At 37.2% G+C, this 23,444-nt stretch overlaps 3 protein-coding genes across 4 annotated transcripts in view; 1 reads left to right on the top strand and 2 right to left on the bottom strand.

The window, feature by feature from the left end:
- Window positions 1-346: 346 nt before the first annotated feature.
- On the bottom strand, window positions 347-2,483 carry pgrmc1 (progesterone receptor membrane component 1). Its single transcript, XM_056262214.1, has 3 exons — window positions 2,136-2,483; window positions 1,180-1,335; window positions 347-1,062 (listed from the first exon to the last, which is right to left on the bottom strand). The coding sequence occupies exons 1-3, from the start codon at window positions 2,422-2,424 to the stop codon at window positions 968-970; spliced, it is 540 nt and encodes a 179-aa protein (XP_056118189.1). The 5' UTR covers window positions 2,425-2,483; the 3' UTR covers window positions 347-967.
- Window positions 2,484-3,295: 812 nt separating this feature from the next.
- On the top strand, window positions 3,296-14,408 carry fam114a2 (family with sequence similarity 114 member A2). The gene is made up of 14 exons (XM_056262201.1): window positions 3,296-3,428; window positions 3,911-4,157; window positions 4,766-4,865; window positions 4,953-5,051; window positions 5,138-5,265; window positions 10,938-11,072; window positions 11,224-11,382; window positions 11,475-11,598; window positions 12,173-12,258; window positions 12,342-12,461; window positions 12,580-12,719; window positions 12,798-12,870; window positions 13,075-13,128; window positions 13,942-14,408. The coding sequence occupies exons 2-14, from the start codon at window positions 3,930-3,932 to the stop codon at window positions 14,038-14,040; spliced, it is 1,545 nt and encodes a 514-aa protein (XP_056118176.1). The 5' UTR covers window positions 3,296-3,428; window positions 3,911-3,929; the 3' UTR covers window positions 14,041-14,408.
- A 366-nt stretch (window positions 14,409-14,774) lies between these two features.
- mrps17 (mitochondrial ribosomal protein S17) overlaps window positions 14,775-23,444 on the bottom strand; it is a 31,450-nt gene continuing 22,780 nt past the window's right edge. The window contains exons 1-3 of one of the 2 annotated variants that reach the window (XM_056262218.1): window positions 15,615-15,700; window positions 15,295-15,439; window positions 14,775-15,127 (exon numbers count right to left, since the gene is read on the bottom strand). In XM_056262218.1, coding sequence (XP_056118193.1) covers window positions 14,834-15,127; window positions 15,295-15,417 — 417 coding nt within the window. In that variant the 5' untranslated portion in view covers window positions 15,418-15,439; window positions 15,615-15,700 and the 3' untranslated portion in view covers window positions 14,775-14,833. Of the gene's footprint in view, window positions 15,128-15,294; window positions 15,440-15,614; window positions 15,701-23,444 lie in introns of those variants that run through there. The other variant, XM_056262219.1, reaches the window with a different exon arrangement.

Here is a 23,444-nt window from a genome sequence, read left to right as displayed (position 1 = left end):
TTATCATAAAAAAATCAGTAGTTTTCACTGCAAAAAAAAAAAACCTAATTATACTAAAAGGCCTTTAACTTGGTGCAAAAAAAGTATCAATCAGATGACAGAAGGCATGTGAAAGATTGTGTGCAACAGGTTTTTCAGCAGTGTTGATTATGTTGATAATTTACTGTAGAGGCCATAGATATTCCTGTCTCAAATAAGATACTGTAGGTTTTAGAGTTAACTCGTACTGGGACAGTTCAGCAGTTTGCTCAACGACACATATGGGGAATATTTCGCCAGTAATCAGCAACTTTCACATACACTTTGAACCAACATAGAGAAAAAAAAATACAGCAATGCACAATGGTAATAAATCATTTTCTTTAATAATGAACATTATGAACAGAAAAGATGTTTTGCAAATACTTGTTTTCGTAAAACATAAAATCTCATGGAATGTTGCATGTATCTAATCTACAGATTTCTTGAGCAGATGATAAGACTAGCATGTGATGATGAGTTCGCTTGAAACCCCTCTTTAGTCTTAATCTGTATCAAGTAAACTTGAGGAGATTTCCACTCCGACTTTTTAGTAGAATGCTCATTTAAAAGTATTCTAGAGCGTTTTGATGTTTTTATATGCATTTGGGTTAAATGTTCTCTGGTTAGATAAAAATCTAGAGTCGGCAATCCAAATAAGATGAGTGAGGAATCGTCCCATATTTACAGAAAGCCATATATTCCCAAAGAATGTATTTACCCAAGAATTCTTCAAATGACATAATTATGAGTCACAGTTGCTGTAGATATAACATATGCTACATTAGTTTTAAGAATACAGTGATATGAAATTATTTATAAACGTATGACGTGCTCATTAACGTCACGTTAAATTACATGGAGGTTCAGACAAAAAGGCAAGTGCAACAAATCTAGGTCATTTAAGCACAGATGGAAGAGCTAGCTTTGGATCCGTGTTCTCCATGTTCTAATCCGTCTTTTTGTCCTTGACTTCCTCATCATCCGTGTACTCTGTCGGTTCTTCTCCAGGTTTAAGAAGCTTCCCAACGTAATCATATTTCTCTGCGGAGGAACATAAGAGCGTTTACTCAACGATTAGCAATGCAAGCTCATTGCAACATCCCTGAAGAGCACAACTGTAAAATCAGGGGGAGGATCCAAAAGTGTCCTTCAACTCACGTGTGAACTGGGTCTCCCACTCGCTCAGGCTCTCCTGCTGCATAGCATTGAGATCTGAAAGATCATCATGAGTTTCTTTCAAGGCCTCCTTCTCCAAACAGAACGTGGCCAGTCCTCTGGATGCATCCCTGCCCGCAAAGACCCCGTAAGGGCCCTCTAAAAGTCAACAAATTATCTCTTCACAAATATGTTCTTCATCTCAGAATGCAAAATAAGTAGTATCTATTATCTTAAAGGGATAGTTCACCCAAAAATTTAAATTATGTCATGTTGCTCCAAACATGTGTAGATTTTGAAGGATGTTGGTAACAAGACATTGTTGAGAGCGACGGATGATGGACCCCATTGACTTCCATTATATATATTTTTTCCTACTATGGAAGTCAATGGGTGCCGTCAACTGTTTGATTATCAGCATTATTTAAAATATCTTCTTATGTGTTCAACAGAAGAAAGAAACTAATTTAGGTTTGGAAAAGTAGCTGAATTGTGTAAATTATGACAACATTTGAAATTTTGTGTGAACCATCCCTTTAAATTAACATTCTGGTGCTCAGTGGACATCTGAAGTATCTAGTCAACCTTTATCCGAGTTTAGTTAATTATTCACAGATAAGCAACAGTTTTTGGCATTGCAAAAGGTTAAAAAAATACTGCAGTCGTCTCATTATCAAAAGAACAACAACGTAAACATAGCAACACTTTAACAAGGTTGCGTGTCATCACTATTATCCTGAATTTTCAGTAGGTTAGGGGTTATGACTTTGCATTTGTACTCGTTTAAAAAGTGCGACAAAGGGGCGTGTCTGAAATTAAATTCATGCGTTTTTAATAGGTCATGTTTAAAATAAAAAACTCGCCTATGCAAACATAATTCAAGAACCACGTAATTATTATCGCACAAAATCACCTAAGATAAGTTTGCGCTAAGACCTGCGATTGACTTTGTGCCATACCTGGTCCGTAGAACTTCTTCCCTCTCGTAACATCAAACACTTTCCCGCTGATAGCCATGAGGATTCTTGGGTTTTTCAGTCCATCGTACTCTTGCAGTTCTGCTAAAGTCAAATCTCTTTTCTTTAGTTTAGGCAACGGCTCCTCAACCGGGCCAAAATCTGCAGGCTTGTCTCCACGGACGATTTTGTACAGAAGGAACAAGCAAAGACATAGCAAGCTAATGTTCAGGGGCGAAGTGAAAATTTCCTGAAAAATTCCAGAAGTTTGCTCAACATTTTCTTCAGCCATTTCGTTTCTGATGTTGTGCGTGAGAACATCGAGAGACTCGTCGACGACCACAGCAGTGCACCAATCACAGAAGCCAAAAACACACAATGGTCTGACGCCAGCCAATCAGATTGGAGGTGGGTTTCTGGGGCGTGTAGTTTTTGAGGTGGGTTTTGAAGTTAACTGTAATCTCAGAGCCGTCAAATAATACAATCTTTAGAGAGTTTATGCTTGATTTAGTGCGTAAATCGTTTTGTTTACGAATTAGAGGCTTTGCAGTTGTTATATGTTAAATATTTTATTTTGGATGTGTTCATTGTGATTATATTGGCTATATAAGTTTATAAAATTGAAAGGTAACTCACACAGTAAAAACCTGTGCACAAATAAAAAATACACAGTTGAAAATTAACTGAGCCAATTTTGATGCACTGTGGCTATTATTGTGGCGATGAATAATATATCAGGTTGTTAAATTTATGGGACACAGTTAGACTGTAAAATATACAGTCTTTAATTCAATTGAAAGGGATAGGGATAGTTCACCCAAAAATGAAAATGTTTTGATCATTTACTCACCCTCATGTTGTTCCAAACCTGTATGAGTTTCTTTCTTCTGTCGAACACAAAATATGATATTTTGAAGAATGTTGCTAATCAAACAGTTGACAGCAATGATTTTCACAGTATTTTTTTCCCTAATAAGTTCCATAAAAAACTGTTTGGTTATATTCTTTAAAATATTTTCTTTTGTGTTCAACAGAAGAAAGAAACTCATACAGGTTTGGAACAACGTGAGGGTCAGTAAATAATGACAATATTTTTTAACAATTTTGGGTAAACTATCTGCGGTTGTTCTGTTAGGATTGGAAGAACGTCCTCCGAACAGCAGGTGGCGGAATAGTGTGTTGAGTCGATGTTTTCATTCCTCAATGGAAGAGAGAGAGTGTAACGGGAAAAACAAAACACAGCAGAGGACTAAGTCCAGTGACGTGGCCGGACCGAAGAGAAACAGGCATCAATAGGTTGGGTATGTTATACTTATATCCCTTATTTATTTTAATAATAACTTCTTCCCTATAATTACTTGTATAGCGTCCAGCTTACTGGATGTTGACTAACTATTGCTGGTGAAAGTTAGCTTAGCTTGTTTAAATACCATACAAAACAGTACAGTACAGTATTCCACTGTGACAGACAGATATAATGTGCTTTATTTTGCAAGTATGTACTCCAGCATCAATTATACCGCCTATTCATGATCAACTCATCTCTAGAAGTTCACTAATGTCTATAATCTGTGTCTTGAATATTATTTTATGCAGTATCATCTTAGTCTTCAACATCAGCAATTTGTGATGTATGACACGTTGAGCTGTTTTAAAGGCAGTTTAAAATGTGTTGGTTTTCAATTCCATAAACCACACTGTCATGTACACAATTATATATCATATAGCTATTCTTTGCATTAAAAGTGAGATGTGAACTGTTTCTTTGTCCATTTCAGGAGGCTGGAATGTGTTAAGATGTCTGACAGCGAAAGCTCCACAAGTGACCGAACAGAGAAATCAATGGATCAAGAGCCCAAAGAGCCGTCATCAGCCCCCCGAGATGAGCCCTCCGCTGATGCTCAGGGTGACAGCTCTACTGATGTAACACCAACCCGAAAGACGAGGAAAAGACCAGAACTTAAACCTCCAGCAGAAGAACAGAAGAACCCAGAGACACCGCAATCAGCAGAAAGTGCTCCAAATGTAGGCCTCTATCACACTTTTACTTATATTATTATTAATAATAATAATTTTATATATATATATATACACACACACACACACACACCAGCAACCCACCAGATCTGCCTTCCATGCATATTGCATTATTGCATATATATATATATATATATATATATATATATATATATATATACACACAATTTTGTACAACATAGATTGTATCCCAGAAAATGTATCTGTATTTTCCCATTCATTTTCTATAGATCACAAGGATATGAATTTGTTTTATTTGATTAAAATGTGATTCCCACCCAAGTGTATACTCGTTTACAAGTTCATAATTTCATTTCTGGGGCTAGAATACATTTACATTATTTAAAGTTTAAAAAAACATTCTCATATTGTGCATTGTGGCAGCACCTCTTTTCACTCTTTGCCTGAAATGCTCTGTTTTAGTTCCTGTCTTTTTAAAGCCGCCTTTCCGAAAAGCCCAATCTGCTCTGATTGGTCAGCTGGCCCAGTCTGTTGTGATGAATCAGACAACTTAGCCAAGCTTTGCCTTTTCTAATCATGTCCAAAAACTGTTCTAAACTGATCTATAACTAAACTGCCACTTTTTCCCCCATCAGGCCTCCACAGAGACGACTGTTTCCCAGGGAGGTTGGGGTTACTGGGGCAGCTGGGGTAAATCGATCCTCTCCACTGCTACTGCCACTGTAGCTACTGTGGGTAAATGGCACAAGATTTTCACTCTAATACAAAAAACAGCTTAGTTTATATATCATCAACACTAATACTGTTGTTTCATTGTCTAAGGCCAAGGTTTGACACAGGTCATTGAGAAAGCAGAGACGTCTCTTGGAATCCCAAGTCCTGAGGAGCTTTCAGCTCAAGCGGAGGAGGAAAAAACTGATGGTAATGATGTGCTTTTCATTTGACATGTGAATTGGTATATGTGTGTTTACATATGTGTTTATGATCTTTCTGCCTTCTTTCTGCAGGTTCAGACAGTTGTGAGACGAATAAAGATGAAGGGGAGAAGGCGTATGGGATGGGTGGTGCTATGGGAATGATCTCCTCTAGTAGTATGGGAATGCTGTCATCTTTAACCACTGTAGTTCAGAGTACGGTAAGAGCAAGCTAAATGTATGCTAGATAATGTTAAAACTCAGTTTATTTTGAGTATCTATATTTATTTAAATTTTTTCATATTTTTTGTTGTTGAATGATACCTTTGATTTTTTAAATTTATTTTATATTATGGAATGACACTTTTTTTGGGAGTGGTTCTCAACTCAGCAAACTTACAAGAGAGCCTCAAGAAAATAATTTAAAATAAGACAAAACAAGCTTTAAATGAGTCTTATTTTGTTAATTGGCTGTAATAGAATAGGTTAACATGGTTTAATGTTCAAAAACACATTATTTTTCACGTACTGTACAATTCACTAAAGCCTTGTCTTCTTTATTTGCGTAGGCCTATGGGCGGGCATTATACTAATATTTATATTGTGACGTAGACTTTTAAGGAAGTAATATCTGGACTTAGATCGAGGCATTTTAGGCAGGTTTGGATCAGTGTTCTCTGTTAGATAGAATAAATGGCTTTTGTGGGAGATTATGAGTTTGTAACTTTGTAGATCTTATACATGCACAAACAGCTACATTACACAATTATGAATGACATTAAAACGCATCATATGACTCCTAAATCAGATAAAACATCTGAAAATCAAGATATTTCTTAACAATTTAGCCTCTCAACAACTGTTTTCCTTTGAAGAACCTGGATATATGAGGAAGCCTAAGTATGATTTCTAGACCTGGAAAAGTCATGAGCATTTTTAAAATTAATATACATTTTAAACGTAATTTCAAGTTCTAAAATATTTTATCAGTAGAAATCGATTTTAAAATATTTGTAAAAGATCATTATCCTTAAGCCCTAGCCAGTAAAATAAAATCATGACTTTTAATAAATGTATAATTAATAATTATTTATTATTATTATTATTATGTAATTTACAGAAACTAGGTGTCCCATATATTAAAATTTCTGAATATAAAACTTGGGCCAGGGGCCTATAAATATTGTCATAGACTATTTGTTTTTATTCTATTGTAAATATATACACAAAATCTGTTTCTCCTGGGGCCTATACCATGAAGCCGGTTTAGGTGGCTAGCCAGCTATGTTTCAGCTTAGTTTCCGCCAACCCTGGGTTTTAGGTACTATGAAAGTAGCTCTGCTTTAATCGGTGTTCGTTGCCATGGTATCTTACGCTGCACGGCTAACCTGCTCCGGGGCAGGTTATGTTCTGGATTTGAGATCTCAGACTGAAGTTTGACCAATCAGCTGTGAGCAAAGAAACATATAGTGTTTGTTGCAATGGCTTTACATTTTCTTTCAAATCCTGTGGACATCTCAGCGCAAGTTGTTAGACGAGCACATCGTAGAGAAAGAGTTTTTAGCTGGACAAAATCCCCTTGCCTTTCCTGATAGTTACTTGTATGAAAGATACAGATTTTCGCGGAAGGAATATCTTATCTTTGCGAACTTCTTGAGCCGCACATAAATAATTTAACACGTCGAATTCATTCGTTTTTTTTTTTGCAAGTGGTAGCCTACATACTTGCACGATCGGTGATGCACAGAATCTAGGGGAAAACACGGTTTGTCGAACCATTCGCAAGGTGGTCCTCGCTCTGCAGGAGTACATTAATAGTTTAATAGTGTTCCCCAGACATTTATTGACCATGTCCATATAAGAGAGGGTTTTTATAAAATTGCCGGTAAGATATATTGACAGGGTGACATCACGTTTTTCACAAATTTCACAAATGTACTATACAATACAGTACATGTTAAGCATTATTTTAAATCTTTTTTTTTTTTTTTATTCGGTTAATCTTATGATAGGATTCCCTATAGTCATTGGAGCAATAGCCTGCACACATGTTGCAATCTCCACTTCTCTAGGAGAACATCAGGCAGATTATGTTAATAGAAAGTCTTTTCACAGCCTTATGTTCAGGTAGAGATTATGTGAACATGTGAAATTATTATTTTCTGTGAGATGAATCTTTAAATTAATAGTAAAATTAACAGATAACAATCTACTTTCCGTGAGTATGTTGTGTCAGCGCTTTGAGGAAAGCTATTTAAATTTGGTACAGTACAAAACACTGTTAATTTGAATTGGGACAGCAAAACCTACACAATAACCCCCTATCATGACCCTCATGTGTCAGTAAAACCATAGTAAAAGTTAGAGATGATCTTTGGCATCCTAAAGGCACATTTCAACTGTCTTCGGCGCTTAAGAGTCACCAGAGTGGGCATCACAGATAGTGTCTGCATGTGCCATTCTGCACAATATAGCCACCATAGAAAGGAGCCAGAACACCACAGAAAGCTTCTCCCCGATGAAACTGACCCGAACACACTTGAGCACCCAGCTGGTGCAAATGTAGTTGCAATCACCATACAATATTACACTTAATAAAAGCACATTGAAACTGCAGATAGGTCTCAAACTGTTTTATTGGTTTTGTGGGATGGGGGGGAGAAAGAAAGCAATAGAAAGTTGCATTAATAAATATTCATGCTAAAGTGTTACTTGGTTAAATAAGTTCACATGCTGAGATCAGTTTAATCTAGCTGTTACATATATTTTTTAAATGTGGAGCCTCCTCAGCTCACAGTCAGGCTCCTTTAGTGTGCAGTCTAGCTCTATAGGCTTCTTTAGTGTGCAGTCTAGCTCTATAGGCTTCTTTAGTGTGCAGTCTAGCTCTATAGGCTCCTTTAGTGTGCAGTCTAGCTCTATAGGCTCCTTTAGTGTGCAGTCTAGCTCCATAGGCTCCTTTAGTGTGCAGTCTAGCTCTATAGGCTCCTTTAGTGTGCAGTCTAGCTCTATAGGCTTCTTTAGTGTGCAGTCTAGCTCTATAGGCTCCTTTAGTGTGCAGTCTAGCTCCATAGGCTCCTTTAGTGTGCAGTCTAGCTCTATAGGCTTCTTTAGTGTGCAGTCTAGCTCTATAGGCTCCCTTAGTGTGCAGTCTAGCTCCATAGGCTTCTTTAGTGTGCAGTCTAGCTCTATAGGCTCCCTTAGTGTGCAGTCTAGCTCCATAGGCTCCTTTAGTGTGCAGTCTAGCTCCATAGGCTCCTTTAGTGTGCAGTCTAGCTCTATAGGCTTCTTTAGTGTGCAGTCTAGCTCTATAGGCTCCCTTAGTGTGCAGTCTAGCTCCATAGGCTCCTTTAGTGTGCAGTCTAGCTCCATAGGCTCCTTTAGTGTGCAGTCTAGCTCCATAGGCTCCTTTAGTGTGCAGTCTAGCTCCATAGGCTCCTTTAGTGTGCAGTCTAGCTCTATAGGCTCCTTTAGTGTGCAGTCTAGCTCTATAGGCTCCCTTAGTGTGCAGTCTAGCTCTATAGGCTCCTTTAGTGTGCAGTCTAGCTCTATAGGCTCCTTTAGTGTGCAGTCTAGCTCTATAGGCTCCTTTAGTGTGCAGTCTAGCTCTATAGGCTCCCTTAGTGTGCAGTCTAGCTCCATAGGCTCCTTTAGTGTGCAGTCTAGCTCCATAGGCTCCTTTAGTGTGCAGTCTAGCTCCATAGGCTCCCTTAGTGTGCAGTCTAGCTCCATAGGCTCCTTTAGTGTGCAGTCTAGCTCTATAGGCTCCTTTAGTGTGCAGTCTAGCTCCATAGGCTCCTTTAGTGTGCAGTCTAGCTCCATAGGCTCCTTTAGTGTGCAGTCTAGCTCCATAGGCTCCCTTAGTGTGCAGTCTAGCTCCATAGGCTCCTTTAGTGTGCAGTCTAGCTCCATAGGCTCCTTTAGTGTGCAGTCTAGCTCTATAGGCTCCTTTAGTGTGCAGTCTAGCTCCATAGGCTCCCTTAGTGTGCAGTCTAGCTCCATAGGCTCCTTTAGTGTGCAGTCTAGCTCCATAGGCTCCTTTAGTGTGCAGTCTGGCTCTATAGGCTCCTTTAGTGTGCAGTCTAGCTCCATAGGCTCCTTTAGTGTGCAGTCTGGCTCTATAGGCTCCTTTAGTGTGCAGTCTAGCTCTATAGGCTCCTTTAGTGTGCAATCTAGCTCCATAGGCTCCTTTAGTGTGCAGTCTAGCTCTATAGGCTCCTTTTGTAAAGGGCCCTGACTGAGTCTGTTTCCACCTGAAACATAATTCCACCACAAACATGATCATTACAAGTTTTTGGGAGGCTAATCAACTCACAAAAAGTTCCTTGAAAGTTCCTTGACAAACACCTGTTATATATGTCAAGGGTTTTAAATCCTTACCTTGTTCACATTTCTTTTGAAGCCTGTTGAGGTAGAGGCTTCAGTTTCTGGGACAGGTTGTGAAAAATCCTACAATAAAAGAGATGTGTAACTTGGGCCAGTCCCTGTTTTATGCCACACATTCAAATGTTTGCCTTAATAAAAAGCCCAGTGCATTCACCTCAGCAACTGTCCCAGAACACAGAGTGTCTTCATCATTTCCTCCTCCCTGATAAATAAAAGTAGGCCAATATGTTTCTGGTGTTCTGTCTGCTGCATACTGACCTCTGTGTGGGAGACTGTGTGTGTGTGCTGGCTTCAAGGGACACTGCATTTCCCTCTACTGCAGAACATACAGTCAGCCATATTTAAAACTTAAAATAGTAATGTACACGTACCCAGTGTTACTTGCAGACGATTGTACAGCACCTGTAATCCCATCCATAATCGGCCGTCCCTTATTCCTATCAGAGCCAACTCAGTGTATTCTGGAGGAGTGGCCCTCCACTGGTTTTCTGAATTTCACTCTTTTTTTCCGTTTGCCTCAAACAAGTGTTAATAAAAAAATAATAAAAGGCTGTGTGTAAATACTTACTAGGCTACTTTGAATTATATTTTTATATTTTGTCTTTATCAGCTGCCAAGAATGTTTGGAGTTGCATCTAAAAATCAATGAATATTAATCTTTATTAGTATATACATGCACATTTTTTTATATATTATAAAAATATAGGCTATATTTCACACACACACACACACACACACACACACACACACACACACACACACACACACACACACACACACACACACACACACACACACACACATACATTCATAGCCTATATATACATCATTTTACATGAATAAAGAACGTATTTATTTAGCTTACACATTAACACAATCAGCAATCTTTCTCCAACAGTCTTCTCTTGCTTTGGCAGCAGAGACCGTATTGTTTCGAGCTTGTAATACATATTTAAATTCATCGTAATTCTGAATGATTATCTCTTGCTCCTCCGCGGAAAGAATATATAGCTCTCGCTCTATCCATATCGAACGCGATTGGTTGTTCGGTGCCAACGTCACTTTGGTATGTGCACGCGCTCGTGGAGTAATCATAGCTTAAGATCAAAGCCTGAGTTGACAGAGAAAGTTGATGAGCTGCGTCATGGTACCAATAAAGCCTGATTGCATCGGTTTGGTTTTGTCAACTCAAAACTAATCCTGTAACTCCGAGTTTGTTCAGCTACCTTCATGGTACAGGCCCCTGATCTTATGCTTAAGTGAAAATAAAAATGTATACAAATTAAAATTATAAACAAGTTAAATTGTGCTTACTTATGAATTTCATTACAAAACAAAGAAAAAGATATACTGGAAAGTGAAGTAAAAGCAGCGTCCAGCATTTATTATTTGTATTAATTATGATTATTGTATAAATAAATATAAATAAAGAAAAATATTTTAAGCATGATTTATTTAAATGCAAATGTTGTATATTTTATTTGATTGTCTTCTTATGCTTGTTGGCTAGGGTAAAACCGTAATAAGTGGTGGTTTGGATGCATTGGAGTTTATTGGGAAGAAGACCATGGATGTGATAGCAGAGGGAGACCCCGGCTTTAAGAAAACCAAGGGACTGATGAACAGAAACTCCACACTGTCACAGGTGCAGAAGCTATGATGACTGTCTGGCCCAATCCGATGGAATATATTCATAGCAACTTCAACTCCCTGCATAAATATATGACCTTATACTTATACAATATAGTTTTGCTTGTGAATGAAACTGACCTGATTCATTTGTTCATCTCTCAAAGGTCCTAAGGGAAGCAAAGGAACGTGAGCAGCAGCAGAAAGCTGAAAACGTTTCTTCGGAAACAGACAAAAAGGCTCATTATGGGATGTTGTTTGATGAGTTTCAAGGCCTGTCCCATCTGGAGGCTTTGGAGATCCTCTCTAGAGAGAGTGAAGCTAAGGTCAATAGAATTTTTTTTTTTTTACAAATTCAACTAATGATAGAATATAAAATGGTGAAGGATTTGAATGCTGGTGTGGTGTTTCTGCGCAGGTGAAATCTGTGCTGACCACTCTGTCCGGTGAAGAGTTAGCTAAACTGAGAGAGGAACTACAAGACATTAAAGAGCCTTTTTCCCTCATGGAGTTTGATGATGAGGTGGAGGATGACATGAAAGGTAAAAAGTACAACCGATACAAAGTTAAAGTAAAAAATATAATATATTAAAAGGGGCCTATTATGCCCTTTTTCAAAATCTTGATTTTGTTTTTGGAGTCTACTAGAATAGGTTTTCATGCAAAACCTCTCTTCCCAGTCTGTCAGGAACACTCTGTTTAGTTCCTGTCTCTATAAATCCCTTCCTTTAGAAAAGCGCAATGTACTCTTGATTGGTCGGCTGGACCAGTGTGTTCCAATTGGTCAAACGCTTCAAACATGGTTCAGAAATCTCACCCCCATTAACATAACCGCAACCTTGCCTTGTCCCTTTATTTTTCGTATGCCTTGAGAGGGAATTATTAAAGTGAGAAATATTGCGATGTGTGCATTCCCAGAAGAAAACATGAAAACCATGCTCAAACAGCAACATTACACACTAAAGAAAGCTGAAAATAATATACATGTGTGTGTGTATATATATATATATATATATGCATGCATAATTGGACCCCTTTAACATTTCGGATTCAGTAAATAAACAACACATTTTTGTTGTGCACATAAAGAAAATAAATCTTCATTTTTATCCTCAGGTGATGATGGAGAGGATTTTGTGAAGGAACTGACAGATGTTCTTGAAAGATTACAGATCTCCACATCAGCTGACAAACTAAGCAAGGTATTACCTGAGCATCTCTTCGTAATTGTAATCTTCATGTATTTTGTGTGTCCGATTATTTACTATTACTCATATCCACTCAGGCCAGAAAAAACGCATTCAACCATATAACAAACATGAAGCTACAAAGTGAAAGCACACAGCAAGAAGAAGAAGAAGAGGAGAAAGAACAGGAAACGCCAGTGACAAAATACAGCGTTGAGGTCTTCAACTTTTGTTATGAGGCCTAAAATGAACTAAATGTCTTTTAAGATATGCATACATATCTTTCATAGAGTAATGTATCTGTGTTTTGACAATTCAAGTTACTCTTTTTCATAGGAGGCCCATTTGTTTGCCATTACAAGTCTGGCCGAGTTCACAGCCAGATCCATAGAGCAGTTCCAGAAAACAGCTGAAATGCTGCTTCACTGTAACACTGAGGAGGCGACGGCCGCCGAACAAGCCAAAGTCTTATCACAGTGAGTTATCTTGTTGCAAAATAATTGTGCAAAATTGGCATTTGGAGAAATTCAAATCATAATGTCTTTCACTTTCAGAGTTACTATTGTTATTTGTAAGGAGGTATCACTACTATCCAAAAAGTACACGTCGTGCTTGACTACCATTGGGGTAAGACGCTTCACTTCTCATAGTGCAGTCTGGAGATCTATAATATTGTTTATGATCATTATAATAATATTAGTAGAGTTTCAAAGGAAAAAAAGCATAAATACTGTAAAAAAAAAAAAATTTATCATATCCTATTTTATTATATATTTATTGTGATATTCCCAATATATATTCGAATTTCATGTCGAAATGTTTGTTTTTCAGGCAAATGAAAAAGGAGAAGTTCTCAATCCACTGATTACCAGCGTTTTTCTGGAGGTTTGTCTCTGTCTGCCCCGTTTTGTCTTTGTCTTGTCATCATGTTAAAGGTAGGGTAGGTCATTTTCAGAGAGGCTAGCAATAGCAAGTTAGCTTTGAAAGCATGAGATCCCACCCTGCCTTCAGAGCGTCTCCAAAACCACGCCTTCTTCAAAACACATGAATGGATACAGCAGGGAGCAAGCAAAAACATCAGGAGAAACTACCTCCTGTCTCAAAACACATAACATTACAATAATAACGTACAAACAACTTGTTTTTTTTCAACAAGTTGCCATTGAAACTCATAAATTCAAGTCACAAACCGCTCTGAGTATAACGTCATGGGTTTCCATCTCCATAAGCTCGTTGTTTCGGCTCAGGAGGAACTGTATACGTCTGTTAGAAATCTGTCTAACTCTGCATAGCATGAAACGCGCTGATGACATGTGATGTCTGCACGAGCAGGTGCGCCGAGGTATGGAAATACACATTGAGAGGCAGGTAGGACATCGTATCATTGCATTCGGACCGAATTCAATGATTGGATGAACAGTTTATGCTCCTAGGCCTTCCACAGACGATATATACATATAAATACATTTAGACCAATTAACTTAGTGATTGCTGTCAGGATGTGAAGAGACTTTCAACCATAACAAAAAATGGTTCTTTAACAAATCACCTACCCTGCCTTTAAAGATGGTCATGCATATTCACATAAACCTAAATAATAATAAAAAAGACATTTACAGATGTAAGTCTTGCATGTTGATATTTTCATGTTTGCACAGGGGTATTAAAATCTTCTTTCACTTTATTTTCCATTTTAAGGCATCAAACAGTGCATCATATATCCAGGACGCGTTCCAGCTCCTCATGCCAGTGCTGGAAGTGTCTCATATTCAGAGGACAGTGGAGTCGGCACAGTGAGATACACTCAGAAACACCAGACATGCAACATCATATCATGGAAGTAAAATAATGTAGACATTCAGGTAGACGTGGTAAGAATATGACAACATACTGTAAAAAGTGCACAGCTTTAAGGTTGATTGTTGGCTTTTTTCCTATCTTGGTATATATTTGAATAGACTGTGTCATAAATCTCCCTATAACTGACAGTGTATAAATGAATATGGTAATTTAAATATCTTTTATGTCTAAATGTATAACGAAATGAATAGAAATCATCTTTTTAAAATCCTAAGACTTATATTGTTTTCAAATAATTATGCAAGTCATATCAGTATTAATGTTAATATATCAGTTATCTTTTAAATAAACAACTGTTACTTGTCTTCTGGATTATAGAAAACATTTTAGTTGATTAAAAAAAAATGCAATGTATACACTATATATAGAGTATGCAAGGTAACACGTTTTTCTTAATGCAAATGTATAAAATATTATTAATCTTATATTTTTTGGACATTACAACATGGTCTGACCCATCATAAATGACAAAAAACTAGTGTGGAAAGTATTACTGGTCTTTACTTCCACTAGAGGGCGCTGGCACATTTAACTTCCCAATGAAAATATCATAATAATAATAACAGTATAGTACAGAACTGTACCGTAAAATTGTCGGTCTGTGTAAAAAAAAAACCCCAGCAAGTAGAAGCACTTTTTGTAAAGTTAATGACCACGCAAATAATAGGCAGTGACTGTAATAATATTTAATGTGAAAATCAAGCCATGCATACATCAAAGAGAGAAACTGCTACGAGGGTGAAGGAGGTGATGAAGCAGTAATGTTCAGTTGCTCCAGTTTTTCCGTTAAAGATACTCCTGCGTCTTCTGTGCTTTCCGTAAGAGGCTCCAAATACTGCTTCCCAGCGACCCTCTTCCCAGTGAGCGGGTCCACCACCTGCCCAACTTTATACACAACCTCGGACAGTTCATGTTTGACATGTTTGGACCTCTTCTCCGGCAAGGCCTTCAACAAAACAACATCCCCAACTGTGCACTGCTCCAAAGCATCATGGGCGAAGTAGGTCTTCCTCTTGTTGTAATACTTGGAAAGGAGAAACCGAATATACATAAAGGCCATTTTTGGTTACAAACCAAGAGTTACTATTTTCAAATAATGCGTCATTATTTTAAAAATAAGTGCTGCGGTTTACTTTGTTAGATACGTGTATTTTATAGCAAAATATCAGAATCAATTCAACATTATCTTACCTTGAGCAGGTAAGGATCGAGCACAAGTCTGGTCACTCGAACCTTTGCCGTCTTCTTCATCTTGGTTCCGATTACATGACCAATGATCCATTTCGCATGGACCGATGCTTGACGCGCGGACATGCCGTTTGAGGCTTTCAGTCCCCTGAAATGTAGTAAATATTCACGTTAAACGCACTTGCAGTCAAATAATCAGCTGCTAACGTTAGCTCTAAGCTAACCGGTTTGCACACATCTGTTTTACCGAGGCCAAGTTTCCATTACACAACAACAGGCTGTTCTTTGTGTATGTTAAATAAAGGTGTGCATAATACACTTACCGGAATTCACTTTAAAGGTATATTAAAGGTAATGTAAAGGTCAAAAACTCATGAAAACATTCCGCATGCTCCTGAATGTCAAGACTCGTGGCTCATGTTGATGACGTAGTACGGTACCAAAGTGTCAAATGCTGCAAGCCAAGCATATAATGAAATGTATGATTTTGCTTATTATTTATTATTTTAACACCTTAAGACCCTGCGGTCATTGCAATGGACATTACATGTTTTTGTTAAACTAATATATATATATATATATATATATATATATATATATATATATATATATATATATATATATATATATATATATATATATATATATATGAGGAATACCTGGTCACTGATTGGTCCTTGATCAACCAATTACAATGAAGATATGACCCCTAACACTCAAAAGACAGGCATTGCTAATGCTAACCACCTTATATACAGATTTATGTTCATGGTAGCCTCATCAACTTGCACCTATTGTAAACTTAGTAGTATCAAGTGATAATATTGAGAGTTATTTTGAAGATCTTTCAGAGTAGCAGAACACAGCCATTTTTTTAAAAAAGTTTAATGTCCACATCAGGTCTTGAAAAATATCAACAGGAACCTTGTCAATTAGTTGTCAGGTTGTGGAATTTGTACAAGCCTTTCAAAGCTAAAATATAGACATTAAAATTCTAATGTTAATGTTTTATGAACATTAATGTTAATTAATTAAATATTATTCAAAGTGACCATAAACGGTCAATCAATTTTTCTCTGGTCTTAGTGAGAAACAGCCACAGTGGATGTGAGATGAATGAATATACAGCAACACACACACACACACCCTCCACACACACTGATGTCTCACAATAATATATTCATCAAAACAACCAGCAAGTACACATAAACACATCCACAAACACACACAGAAATATACTCAGATTCACTCACTGCAACCAAAAAAAAGAATAAACAAGGTTTTGAGATTGTATATTATCTTACCTTTTTTTCTACATTCTTATTGCATTGCTCATTCTTACAGTAGCCTGTGTGGGGGGTTTTAATGTAGAAAATCTAATAAAAAATTAGTTGGCAAAATTTTAGTTTTTTAGATTCATTTCTACATCGAAGAAGAGCAAATATCAAATGTGTAAAAAAAATTATTGGGGGAAATCAGACAAAAAACTAGAAAATGAGATAACCTCATTAAAATATGATTTATTGTTATTAATATTATACATTGGGAATATACAATAAATATGATTATTTATTAATATATGATAAAACTATTATTAATATTATCATTGACCGTATTTTTTTTTTCAAAAATAATTGTCTGTCTTTTACAGAGAACATATTTGTCAAGTGTTGCAATGTTACATGATAAACAAAAATGTATCACGCAAAACTGTTTTTTTTTTTTTTGATAATTGTAAAATTAAATATATAGTTTGAATATATTTAATTAATTGAATATGTTATTATATCTAATAAATAATAATATCCCATGTAACAAACTCTTATTCTTCTTTTTCTTATAATCATTATTATTACACAAAATACAATACAAAGCAATGCCATTTTTATGCTCACACCTTCCATCATGCTGATGTGTGTATAGCAGTAACGTCACCTTTTACAAACTAAAAGACTTCATTTGTAAAGTTCGCCTTGCACACAGCAAGGTTTATAGCACCAAAGTGCTTTGTGTATAGCGGTCCAACTCCCATTTGAACTATTTGTCCTGTTGTTCCAACTGGCATTGTGTCAAGACTCAGAGAAAAGGCATTTATAAAATGAGAAAGATCTGTCTAAAATAGGGGAACAGATCATGGCATACCCTAATGTGTGTTCGACAGTGTAAGAAAAAGAAATCAGCTTGTCCCTGGGTGGGAACTGGATGAGGGCCAGTGCAGTCGAATCTGGTATTAATCAGAACCACACAGAAAACATGGCTTGTTTCTATGCGATTCCCATTTAAGGCAGTGCGATGGGAGTTTTAGTGGACGGCCTGCACACCATCCGTCTGCAATGCACTTGCACATTCAGGAACATGTAATATATCAGTCAGTATACTGACTGACCAGTCTGTTCCATTTCAGACCTTATAGATTTAAACAAATGTACCCTGCAGACACGACACATTTATTTAATGTCAAGCTCATAGTACATCTGTGAGCAGTGCCAGCCTACAACACTGATTTCCAAAAAGCCATAAAGCATTCTGTAAATACAGCGTCACTTTGCCATCAGCGAATTTTAACGTCTCTCCATCATCTCTGCTTCTGCTTAATGTTTTTTTTTTTTCCTATCTGAGTCACTGCTCTTCTGTGTAGCCTTTACTCTAGTTCAGTGTTCTTCTGACAGCAACAGTGAGGCTTATTGGAGAGGAGCAGATAAGAAGGCAGGAACGGATGGGAGGAAGGGAGAGGTCGGAATCACAGGAAACAATCCTCATGCTAGTGTGAAAGAGGCGATGACTCACGCGGCCCGGTTTATTTTCTCTGGAGATCTGAATGTGACTTATGAATCTTTTCCCTGAAGAAATGAAAAGTAAATTTAAACACACTTGAGTGATGAACGAGATCGCTGTCACCGTATGCCTGTTTTGCGCTCCGTTTTGTTTAATGTTATTGTATGAGCTCGGCGTCAGAGCGGTTACATGATGGCTGAAAGAAAAAGACAGCAGTTCATTATGTATGTGCTCATAAAGGACCACACAACTTTATGAATCACTGTTGCTTTTTCATGCAAGTGTGAGTTTTTGTTACCGGTTATTGGGACAATGCTGATTTAAGTCACCATGAAATCAAAATTAACCTTTTTTTTTATTAATGTGCCCTCATAATCTGTACTTAAAATAACTTTGCCTCCCTCTTGCAATGATGTGTTTTCTGGCGTGTGGGCGGGGCAACCTGTCTCTCACATGAGATCGACCAATAGCAAACTACAACCATCCAATCAATGGACAAAATCAAGTTCCGCCCATAGACTGTAAAAAAATGGTTCCGCCCTACATTTTCTTCTCTTGTTCAAGAAGCCGTTTCACTCGGATACGCCACAATAGGGAAGACTATCACAACGTTAGTTTTATGCTGACTTTAAAGGAGTAGTTCACTTTTTAAAAAACTTTTGCTGATAATTTACTCACCCCCATGTCATCCAAGATGTCCATGTCTTTCTTTCTTCAGTCGAAAAGAAATTAATGTTTTTGATGAATACATTCCAGGATTTTCCTCCATATAATGGACTTCAATGGTAGCCAAACGGTTCAAGGTCTAAATGACCGTTTCAGTGCAGCTTCAAAGGGCTTTAAACGATACCAGACGATGAATAAGGTTCTTATCTAGCGAAACGATCTGTCATTTCAAAAATAAATAAAAAAGTTAAAGTTTTATAGGCACAAATGCTCGCCTTGCGAACTCTCCTGTTCGAACTCGTTCATCAAAATGAACGAATCTTTTTTCGAGTCATTGCCTCGTTCATCCAAATGAACGAATCTTTTTTCGAGTCATTGACTCGTTCATTTTGATGAACGAGTTCGAACAGGAGATTTCGCAAGGCGAGCATTTGTGCCTATAAAACTTTAACTTTTTTATTTATTTTTGAAATGACAGATCGTTTCGCTAGATAAGACCCTTATTCATCGTCTGGTATCGTTTAAAGCCCTTTGAAGCTGCACTGAAACGGTCATTTAGACCTTGAACCGTTTGGTGCCCAGCAAAGTCCATTATATGGAGGAAAATCCTGGAATGTTTTCATCAAAAACATTAATTTCTTTTCGACTGAAGAAAGAAAGACATGGACATCTTGGATGACATGGGGGTGAGTAAATTATCAGCAAAAGTTTTTTTTAAAGTGAACTAATCCTTTAAAGTCATCTTGAAATCAAAACTGAAAAAAACATATTTCTATGGAATATTGCAGTGTATTATAAAAAATCAGTCCGTACAATGGCAACGTTTTGATCATTTAGAAAATTGTGTATCAATTCAGTAGGCTTCATAGGGTTAAGTGATTCATAATGCTACCGCTGAAAGACTATTCGAATCATTTGTCTTCTTTAATTGTTAAGAGTTTGTGCGTTTACAACCATGCTCCTACAAATCGTTTCACACGGTACAAATGTATTTCTAATAGCTTTTCCTCATTGCTTCAATGAGTCGACTTTTCATTATGCTGAGAAATGGCTTGTGTATTTTTATGGCAGATGCTCCAGTGTAATGTCTGTTGCAAGCTGATGTCAGTGTCCCTTGAAAACAAACATGAGATCACTATGGAAATACCGTCAGACTAGAAGAGGAAAGTCATTCATTAATTACTGCAATAATATTTTTGCCCGCTTGAATCACCGTGCAGGTCACGGCCCATAAATGTTCGACTCTTGTGCCACACCTGCGACAACAACACCTGCTTTTTTTCATGCAACATGCACAATATGCAGAACACCCTAAATACATTTGAAGAATGCATGGCATTAAAAACATATAAATAATGCACAGTTGGCCGTCGCATGTGGGAAAAATCTGCCAAGAATGAAGCTCATGGTCTTGGTATCCTTGGGGGGGAAAGGGAACAGCAATGGAGCAAAACACACACTCAAGACAAACATTATCAACTAGCTGGGGCAGCAGTGAGGCGTATTGTGAGGACATGTCCCAGAAAGCCCGTCTCGTCATCTGTGTGGCAGCAGACGTGCGGTCCGGTCCAACTCTCCTCATGCTGTTTACGTAAACACAACGTTTCAATTCTGCCATTCACAGCACCTTCTGCGAACAGAACCTGTCAACCTGTAAACATGGAGCACTAGAGACAGTTAACCCTCTGCAAGAGTTCAAGAGTGCCAGTATCCAACGTATTCATTTAGTTTATCCTATGTAAATTGAAAACATATTAGACTTGTTTATCTGAAACTCTGTTGGCAATGATTTTCTTCTCCCGCACTGAATTGCCGGTTTTGACCTTGTTTTTTTCTTTCTCTAAACATTAAGTCATGGCCTGCTTAGCTTGTGTAGCTTGGCATTGTCATTATCATGCAAACTGATGTCATTGCTACGATAAATGATAAATTGTTTAAGTATCCAGTAAAGGCCGACAAGGCAAATTGACTCAACCAATGGTGTGAGTTTGGGCCGGACAATCTTTATGGTTGACCAATTAGACATGGGAAGATATGATCAGGAGAAATGTCAGCTTCAATGCATGCATTATACTATTACTGTTAATATCCATTTTGTGATGATACCTCAAATTGCGCAGCTTGTTAAGGAGAGGGGTGTTCTGTTTCTCTGTTACTTTTTCCAAGGGATGAGACTTTTCCTGAAACTCTTTTTCACCTGTGAGATATGGTTGACCATTGACCTACATTGAAGGAGGGATTTGAGCCATATCTAGACAGGAATATCTTGGGGGTGGGTTGTTTTCAGCAACCACCAGTCCCACTTTATATTAAATGTCTTTAACTACTATTGACTAACATTTTCACACTATTTTTATGCATAGTATTGGATATGGCAATGTTAATGTATTTGGTACATAAAAACAATTATCAGCTTATTTGTATTTGTAACGGTGTCAAAGACAATGCATGATGCAGAATGAACGATCAAAATTACTTTTAATAAACACCAACATATAACACTACCATACTTTAACGTAAAACAATGAACTGAGAAAAACTGAGGGCTTAGGGTCCGGAAAGCTTTTTATACGTTTTGGCCGTTCATTTCGACGACAACAGCGTTTTGGGAGCCTGAAAAACACAAACTTTTGAAAACGGGTTTCAAAGTGCACTTTTCTTTTTTGACCAATACTTTGTGTTTTTCTTACAAACAAAGTTACCAGCATTAGCACTGAACAAATCTTCACTGAATTAATTTAGTGTGGAGGACATACCTGATAACAAATATAAAACGGATCTACACAAGAGAAACAGATACACATACATAAAGAATAAGAAAAAAAAACAATGTCAGCGATAGATGATTTACAGGCAGAAAGTGTATTGAAATAAAGGTACTTAAGGTGTCTATTAAAATAAAAGGAAACCAGATTAAAAAAGGAAACAAATAAAACATAAACAAAAAAGAAACCATTTGCCTTGATCTACTCTACTATCCTATACATTAAGATCACTTAAGTTTTAAGAATAGAAATCAAGCTGTCATGAGTTCAAAGTGCACGTTTTTGAAAACTACTGTTATCGTCTCCATGTAAACAGCAAAAACCCGAATTTGTAAAACCGGTGATGTCATGAGCATGTGTGTTACATGTTCAGTTAATAGATAGTGTTTCTTTACAAAGTGACATCGCCAACTACTGGCCTGGCAGCAGAATACAGCGTTTTTAATCGTTTTCACAGATCCATGTGAACGGGGATGTTTTTGACAACGATGTCGTCTGCACACGAAAAAAAACCAAAGGAAACACCTTTCCGTTGTTAGTACATCGTTGTCGTGTAAACGTATCCCAAATACACAAGCAAATATTATTAGCTGAACAGGGAACAGGTGAGAACTAATTAGAAACCATGACAACTAATGAATGAATGAGAACTCGGGCAAAACAGGTGACAGGGAAAAAGGAAACAGGACAAGACAATGAAACTAAACAGAACATGACTGTGACAGTATCAGCCATAATATCTCTGCATCCCTATTCAGAACACCCAGGCAAACACCACTCACGTTATCTTCAGAAAATATCTTTTTTTTTTTTTTTTTGATTTAGGTTCCACTTTAAAAGTTTCAAATGTCATACATGTATGATAGTTTACCCTAGCTATTACTTTTCTCCCTCTACTAAATTTTCTTCTTGACAAGGCTGAATTTGTTATAATTTATTTTAAGTAATTATAAATGTATTACTCCAGATTGAAACTGCTGATTTCAAATTCCCTTCCCATACCAGAACTTCCCATGGGAACCTGATTAAGGAACATGGATAGACATGCCTTAATAGTCTTTTCTTCCCCTCAAAGAAACTTTTTTTAAGTAAATAGTGCAATGCCGTGAGTGGCAGTAAGTGAATAAGGACATTTAGAGAAGGTGTATTGAATGATCTGACCATTGCCAGACCAGAGCTGAATTACTTGACATGGATGCCATTGCAGCATTTTATTTAGATGCCCTTAAACATGAATGACTTCAACCTTCATCGCCATACCAAATATCATGCTGGTTTGGAGGATTCCCATGTGTTAAGATTTTTTTGAGAGTGCAAGATGTCTATGATGGTATGGGACATGTTAAAAATGGTGGAGTGTCTTATTAAAAAAAAAAAAAAACTGAAAGCATTGTACTGTAGAACGTGTTTGCCTGGACTGCAAATCCCTCTTACAACTACAGAGATTGTTAAAAAAAAAACTCTTTTACTGTTTCCTATTAATGTTATACTGACTGTTTTCCCTTGAAATACAACTCGGGCATCCTCTTTTCCTTTCGGAGGCCCCATTTCTTCTCTGTTGTTCCAATTCTAGTGACTCCTTCACAGATGTAGGTCATTATGAATTGACTGATATCTGAACAATTGAACAATGAATGTGTGCTGCAGGGAGTCACCCGAGTTCTAGTGTGTGTAGTCTACTGGGAGAATTAAATTGAATTATTTTTATTCTTTTTTTCTTTTTTTTACATCATCTACTGAGCAATACATCTGTTGTGCTGCAGAAAAGATCATTTTTAGGATGCTAAGAGCCTTTATTTCAGTTGAACAATATGGATTTGTTGGTTATTTATTCTAGCTATCACAGTAAAAACACACTTAAACCTCAAACACACACATACACATACAGTCTGTTTCTCTTCGTGATGTCAAAGATTATTGTTGGATCTGTTCCAGACCTGACCACCA

Source organism: Rhinichthys klamathensis, unplaced genomic scaffold (genome assembly GCF_029890125.1).
Source record: "Rhinichthys klamathensis goyatoka isolate OS25496 unplaced genomic scaffold, OSU_Roscu_1.1 h1tg000191l_1, whole genome shotgun sequence".
NCBI classification, from domain to species: Eukaryota; Metazoa; Chordata; class Actinopteri; order Cypriniformes; family Leuciscidae; genus Rhinichthys; species Rhinichthys klamathensis.
Note: the sequence above shows the minus strand (reverse complement) of the source record. Positions and strands in the feature narration are given on the sequence as shown.